This window comes from Urtica dioica, chromosome 11 (genome assembly GCF_054948205.1).
Source record: "Urtica dioica subsp. dioica isolate 48M chromosome 11, U.dioica_male_clone48M_v1_H2, whole genome shotgun sequence".
NCBI lineage: Eukaryota > Viridiplantae > Streptophyta > Magnoliopsida > Rosales > Urticaceae > Urtica > Urtica dioica.
Window position 1 is genome coordinate 19,300,975 of NC_142766.1, and position 7,386 is coordinate 19,308,360.

General features: G+C 36.2%; 2 protein-coding genes across 2 annotated transcripts; one reads left to right on the top strand and one right to left on the bottom strand.

Annotated features, from left to right (window-relative positions):
- Positions 1–726: 726 nt before the first annotated feature.
- Positions 727–3,017, top strand: LOC149382048 (elongation factor 1-alpha). Its single transcript, XM_089629908.1, has 3 exons — positions 727–789; positions 1,258–1,735; positions 1,844–3,017. The coding sequence occupies exons 2-3, from the start codon at positions 1,274–1,276 to the stop codon at positions 2,723–2,725; spliced, it is 1,344 nt and encodes a 447-aa protein (XP_089486034.1). The 5' UTR covers positions 727–789; positions 1,258–1,273; the 3' UTR covers positions 2,726–3,017.
- Positions 3,018–5,378: 2,361 nt separating this feature from the next.
- Positions 5,379–6,171, bottom strand: LOC149382049 (uncharacterized). Its single transcript, XM_089601070.1, has 2 exons — positions 5,770–6,171; positions 5,379–5,663 (listed from the first exon to the last, which is right to left on the bottom strand). The coding sequence occupies exons 1-2, from the start codon at positions 5,853–5,855 to the stop codon at positions 5,477–5,479; spliced, it is 273 nt and encodes a 90-aa protein (XP_089457196.1). The 5' UTR covers positions 5,856–6,171; the 3' UTR covers positions 5,379–5,476.
- Between the last annotated feature and the right edge of the window lie 1,215 nt (positions 6,172–7,386).

Below are 7,386 nucleotides of genomic sequence, written 5' to 3' on the forward strand. Positions count from 1 at the left end.
TTTGTGATAGTGTTATCCATTTCAGGGTATGAACTCGATATTTTTGAAAACTAAATATTAAAATCGATATTTCACTAAAACAAAAATTGAGGGCTAAAACTAAAAGTGTAAGGGGCTGTTTGGTTAACTTTTCCAAAATCGTTTTATGTTTTCTGATTCTAAATTTTAGTAAACAGTTTTAGAAAACCTGTTTGGTTATAAATTAAGAAAACAGATTTAGAATCATGTTTCTGTTTTCTTTGAAATTTGTTTAGAAAACAGAAAACAATGAAAAGTTGTTTTCAATTTTATCTCTATACAATTGAATGGAAAACATAACCAAACAACATTTAAAATATTCTGAAACGTAATTCTAAATCTGTTTTTTAAATTTAAAAATTAGAATCAGAAAACAGAATTTAAAAACAGAAAACGAGTTTAGAAAAGTAAACCAAACGGCCCCTAAATATGCATTTTTTAAAGTTCCAAGTGTCATTTATTAAGGTGTTCACAGTTGGGGGATAAATATGTCATCAATTCTATTTTTAAACATTTAGGATTATTTATCCTTTGGGTGTCAAATCACCGCCCAGTCTATAGCAATTTACTATTTTCGCCAATTAAACCTAACGAAATTGACTTGGGTCAAAGGAGTATGGTAAGGGCTCTTTTGTAATTCCAGTTCCAAAAGCCCTAGCCGATGCGTGCTTGTCTAATATAAGTACTACGCGAAAGCCGATAAGGGTTTACGAGTCTCATATCTCACTACCAACAGCTTTTAAATTTTCTCGGGTATTCTCTCCAAGCAAGGTTAGTGATTCTTTCTGCAGATTTCGTCCGATTTAGCTCGCGTTTATGATTATATGTGCGTGAATACGATTATATCGATAGTAAACATGTGGTTTCTTTGAGATTGACGATATGAAGTTGATTTTCCAAAGTTTTTCTTTGCTTTGATTTTATTTTTCATTTATAAAATTTTGTAGTTCGATATATGTTCCTAGTCGATTGTGGTTTTTTGTTCAATCGGATATTGATAAGTATCATTTAAAAACCCTAGTTTTTCATAGAATTAGGATCTTTGCGGAGTTAGTGGTGGCTTTTTACTCTTTCATTTTTTTTTTTCAGAATTGAATTGTAAGGAGTAATTTATTTTCCCCAGAAGTGAATTGTAATGCGAATTGCCGATTCTGATAATCGCCAAGAGTTTGAATCCTTCGTTTGTATGGTTCGTCCATAAATATTGATTTTTTATGTTGATTTCCCGGTTGTTTTCAGATTTTGAGCCTTAAGAATGGGTAAAGAAAAGACTCACATCAACATCGTGGTCATTGGCCACGTCGACTCCGGGAAGTCGACCACCACCGGGCACTTGATCTACAAGCTTGGAGGAATTGACAAGCGTGTGATCGAGAGGTTTGAGAAGGAAGCTGCTGAGATGAACAAGAGGTCGTTCAAGTACGCGTGGGTGTTGGACAAGCTCAAGGCCGAGCGTGAGCGTGGTATCACCATCGATATCGCTCTGTGGAAGTTCGAGACCACCAAGTACTACTGCACCGTGATCGACGCCCCCGGACATCGCGATTTCATCAAGAACATGATTACCGGAACCTCCCAGGCCGACTGTGCCGTCCTCATCATCGACTCCACCACCGGAGGTTTCGAGGCCGGTATTTCCAAGGACGGACAGACCCGCGAGCACGCTCTCCTCGCTTTCACTCTCGGTGTGAAGCAGATGATCTGCTGCTGCAACAAGGTAACGAAAAGCGTCCGAGCTTGTTACGTTCTTTCTTTTATCGATGCGATTGAGCCGGTTTTTTTGTGACTCACGCGGGGCTTGTTGCGATTCTTCTTTTTCCCGTAGATGGACGCGACCACCCCCAAGTACTCGAAGGCGAGGTACGAGGAGATCGTGAAGGAAGTGTCGTCGTACCTGAAGAAGGTGGGGTACAACCCCGACAAAATCCCGTTCGTGCCCATCTCCGGGTTCGAGGGCGACAACATGATCGAGAGGTCCACCAACCTGGAGTGGTACAAGGGACCGACCCTGTTGGAAGCCCTGGACCAGATCTTGGAGCCCAAGAGGCCGTCGGACAAGCCCCTCCGTCTCCCGCTCCAGGACGTCTACAAGATCGGAGGCATCGGAACCGTGCCGGTGGGGCGTGTGGAGACCGGAGTCCTCAAGCCCGGGATGGTGGTCACCTTTGCCCCGTCCGGTCTGAGCACCGAGGTCAAGTCCGTGGAGATGCACCACGAGGCTCTGCTCGAGGCTCTCCCGGGGGACAACGTCGGGTTCAACGTCAAGAACGTCGCGGTCAAGGATCTCAAGCGGGGCTTCGTGGCCTCGAACTCGAAGGACGACCCCGCCAAGGAGGCCGCGAGTTTCACCTCGCAGGTGATCATCATGAACCACCCGGGGCAGATCGGGAACGGGTACGCGCCCGTGCTCGACTGCCACACGTCCCACATCGCAGTCAAGTTTGCCGAGATCCAGACCAAGATCGACAGGCGGTCCGGAAAAGAGATCGAGAAGGAGCCCAAGTTCTTGAAGAACGGAGACGCCGGGATCATCAAGATGGTCCCCACCAAGCCCATGGTCGTCGAGACCTTCTCGCAGTACCCGCCCCTCGGCCGCTTCGCCGTCAGAGACATGCGCCAGACTGTCGCCGTCGGAGTCATCAAGAGCGTCGAGAAGAAGGACCCCACCGGAGCCAAGGTCACCAAGTCCGCCGCCAAAAAGAAGTGAACCATCTCTGAGCTTCCAGTTTTTCCCAAGGCTTTCATTAGTGAAGTCTTTTACAGTCTGAATAACCTGTGTCTCTTTTATCTTTACTGTTATCTTGGGGATAGTCTTGGTTTGTTGTTGCCTTGTTTGAGCACCCTGTCTCAAAATTGGGTGCTTGATCGGCGGTGGCGAATCTAAGGCTTGATCCAGGAGGTCTTTGGTTTCATCTCTCTGTGAACCTTTTATTTATTTTTATTTTTTTCCTTTCAGTCTAGTCATGAGTTTGCTTTTAGGTTTTACCTAAAGCACGGTACTATGTTTTTCTTTACCATTATGAGTTTATATTTATGAACTAGTTTTATTTGTCTTTTTTCATTCTGCTTGGCGTTTAGAATAGCTAAATCTTTTACAGCCCAGCTTAATCACCGTTTTACTCTAGTGGGGATTTTTCTCTGCATCTTTCACAACGGTGAAGGTGTGATGGTTCCCCGAATTTACCCATATTAGCCATAACCAAACAATATAAAATTTGTAATTATACATACTTAAAAACTTGGCACGGAAGCAACTTCAATCACTTTTTTTTAACCTTTTTCTTTTCAAGCAAAAAGGGGCTTAAAAGATTCAAAGGTTTGCAAGGCGGCGTGCTTTTTTTGGATGCCTTATCTCCTTGTCCTAACTAACACTGCTTTCGTCGTCATCAACCATTCACTATAAAGTTGAAGGCTCATCATCGCAATATTGTTGTGTATGTATATAACTAATGCGCAACATACAAGTATATGATCTTTACTTCTTTTATCCTAGAAAGAAAAACACACTTCCAATATCATCCGATGCCTACTTTAAAACTCGTAAATATTTGGACCACTCTCTCTCTCTCTCTCTCTCTCTCTCTCTCTCTCTCTTGTGACTTGTCTAATGACTTGCCAAACAATTTAATTTCGTATTGCCGTTTCTTTAAATATTTTACAAGCTAAATCCGAATCTACCATAGTTATTGAAATTAAATGCGAAAGAAATTAAAATAAACTTGGAAACGGTAAAACCCTATTATCTCTTTTTAGTTTCTTCCAAGTAGAAAAACAAGAGAATTCAGAACAACAACGTACTAAATTAAGGAATTTGATCGACTTACGTTCATGGAATATCATAGAGGCGTTGTATATAAATATAACTCATTCCGATTTCCGACCTAATAAAATCATAATAATATGTCCTATCAGAGAAATGAATACATGTCTCGAAATAATAATAAATAAATATAAAATATATGAATCGTGCTGATAAAAACATCACATACATGGACCACTGCATCAATACTTTCGGAACGTTCTCAAATTCGAATAATGTTGGCAAAGTAAACTCTCTTATGTGAATTTTACTCTTCTTTAGGTTTCAAGCGAAAACTAATACTCTGGTTGAGAGGTTTTTATTTATTTATTTAATTTTTTTTATGCACATAACACTATAGTGTCCCTTGAGCAAAAATATAAAAATAAAGTTAAATAACACTTTAGTGTCCACTTCTTTATTAGGGTTGAAACTAGTTCGATTTTGTTCGGTTTTGACTCATTTTACGAACCGAAACTGAATTTTCGATTTTCAAAATTTTGGATCAATAATCGAACTGAATTTGTCTAAAACTGAAATTTGGTTATCCGAATTTTCGGTTAACCGAATCATGAAAATCGATATGTAGTTTGAAAATCGAATTTGAAAAGCGGTTATCCAGTTCTGAAATTGGTTATCCAAAAAATCGGTTATTCAGTTCAAAACAATTTATTTTCTTACAATTTTGTAATAATTTAGAAATAAAAAATAAAAAAATTGATTAATAAGTTTCGAAATTAGTTATCCAATTGAAATTGATTATCCGGTTCAAATCGCCTATCTGGCTTCAAAATTAGTTATCCATTTAAATAATAAATTAAAATAAAATCGATTAAATTATGGAAAACCGAAATTCTGGATATTCAAAATCGATAATTGATCCAATTTCATATATCGGATCGTTTAACCGAACTAATCAGTTTGATGACATAGGACCGAATTTCGGTTTCAGATCAGTTCATTTATCAGTTTAACTAATTTTGGATTAATTTTTGTACACCCATTTTTCATCATGCTCATATTTACTTTTTTTTTTAATTATTAATTTTATTTTGACAAGATAAGTCCAGTGAAATAACAGGATCAATACTTTTCTCGAGCAAAAACAAAAAATTACAAAGATCAAAATACTAACTAAAACTCTAATTAATTTATTTATTAATTTAATTTTTTTTATTAAGGATAAGCACAAGCTTTCCTATTTAACGTTGAAGAACAAAATGGCAACTTACATAAAGAGTACACTTGTCTGGAATATGACATTATGTAACAGATTTCCTTCAGTACAATTCTTTTTCCTTAAATTTTTGTTTTTCGTTGTAGCAACCAAATTTAATTTACCTCATAAACAGATAATCTACTGTTTGTCTGTTCTAGGGTTCTTCATTTTGATAACTTCAAGCTTGGTATATTTACAAGAAATTTTATAAAAACATCAATGGTTATATAAATTTGAAAACACACAGGTGCACATAGATTGAAAAACAAATACACGAACTTTTTTTCTTTCTTTCTTTCTTTCTTTCTTTCTTTCTTTCTTCTTCTGATATAGATGGTGATGATAAACAAAGAGACTCGAACCTAAAGAAACCCCAGAATAAATATAAAGCAGTTTCCAAACATTGGATCTGTGTCTAAGCAAAATATGTCCTAAAATGACTACGCAGCTTTTGCTACACAACCCAAACCAGAATGTGACACGTCACGAATCGCCTCAGCTTCAGACTCGTCTTCCTTTCTGATCTGTTCAAGTATTCTCTCACAAACCCTCTGAAACCCAGTCTCTTCATTGCCTCGTGATCTGTTCTTTTTCATGGCTTTCCTTCGCAGATCATGATCTAACATCCTGAAAAACACAAAAAACAAAACGACAAAAAAAAAATATAGAAAAAAATGATCAGAAATAATACATATTATAAGGAAAAAATAAAATAAGAGATCGATTTATTTACTCCTTGGAGAAAGTAAGACGGTGAGTGATTCCTGAAACACTGAGAGGGAGTCCATAAGCGCCGTGGAGATTCATCATGGAATGCATTTTTTGTTTTCTTTTTTTGGGGTTTTGGGATGTGAATAGGAATTGAAAAAAAAATGAGGAAAAAGGGAATGGTGTGTGTTTGTGTGATCTAGATGGTGAAAAAGTAAATTTCAATTTTCAGACTATAAAGAAAAGAGTTTTACTGGGAATATTGGTTTCAAGATTAGATTTTTTTTTTCAACCTTTCTCCTCTCTATGAGAATGAGACTCTCTTTCTCTTTCCAAGCATTAAATGAGAGAGATGTCTACTCTGGTCTCAGTCTATAACAGTGCAAGTTTTATTATGAGTATTCACTCTTGTCTTTTTCTCACCTTCCAAAATTATTAAAATGAATATTAAGTAAAGAGACAAATATAAAGCAGAAATTCGGATTCCGGATTCGGAGACGATTTATCAACGTATGACTATTTTATATTATAACAGCCCAAGTTTCAAATAGATGAGAGAAATTAAAAGGTAATAATAACATTATAAAGATGAGATGACATAGAATATGTGTTATTAAATTTTATCATTTAAAAAATGGGCCCCATTGCACTAAAAAGCCCATATTGGGTTGTGGCTTTGCCAACTGTTAGCACCTAAACAAAAGCCCAACATTAGATTATCCTTTTGTCATCTACCATCCCCATGTTGAAGGTATTACCAAAAAAAAAAAAAACTATGACTATTAATAAAAAATTTGACCAAAATCTATTATTTATTTCTAATTCCAAAACTACATTGTTTTTCTACTTTCTTTTCTCGTTTCGTACGATATTTGTTTATTACTTGACTACAAATTGGGCGAGTTGTAATGATTTACCATAATGGATAGATTATTTTGGAAGAGATTGTTTTCTCGTCAAATAAAATTATAGTAGATTTTTCAAAAATTAAATATATAATTCAAGTTATGTCAAACTCTCTTATAGTGAATGCGTCTTGTTTTTGTTTTAGGTAGACTATTTTTCTTAATTATTATATAAATTTTGCTAAACTTTTAATATAAAAGGTCTAACTCTTTTTTTATATACATGAGTTCAGTTTAATAATTTATAGTGTCATTTTTTCTATGACCAAAATGAGGAGTAAAGGTTAAAAAAACAACCCAAAATCTGAGCCACAAAACAGTTATTGGGCCCTCGTCCTTTGCACTACCATCCACGCACATTCCACCCAAGGTTCGAAATGCCGTTTCGAGTATCATGATTTAGGGAAAATCGAGAAGTCAACGGAAAATCGAACGGAAAAATGTAAAAAAATGGCTATTGCTATGCCGTTTTCGATGGAAAATCAACACCGATGGAAAACCGAACGGAAATAATGTCGTAAAATATATATATATATATATATATATATATATATATACATATACCTTTTAATTTTTAAGCTTTTAAAATAGGGCATTATAGATCTGTGGCAAAAAATAAGTTATACAATTGTAATGTAGCCAATGTTTGCAAACTTTTAGGAAAATAACAAATGACAATTTTATTTGACTTAAATATCCTCATTGAACATGTTATAATTAACAAACAATGTAAATAT

Excerpts from the sequence above, each read along its gene's own strand:
- LOC149382048 (XM_089629908.1), top strand. The coding sequence starts at position 1,274 with ATGGGTAAAGAAAAGACTCACATCAACATCGTGGTCATTGGCCACGTC. Across the intron at positions 1,736-1,843 it reads TGATCTGCTGCTGCAACAAG|ATGGACGCGACCACCCCCAA; the intron begins GTAACGAAAAGC and ends TTTTTCCCGTAG.
- LOC149382049 (XM_089601070.1), bottom strand. The coding sequence starts at position 5,855 with ATGCATTCCATGATGAATCTCCACGGCGCTTATGGACTCCCTCTCAGT. Across the intron at positions 5,664-5,769 it reads CGTCTTACTTTCTCCAAGGA|GATGTTAGATCATGATCTGC; the intron begins GTAAATAAATCG and ends TGTGTTTTTCAG.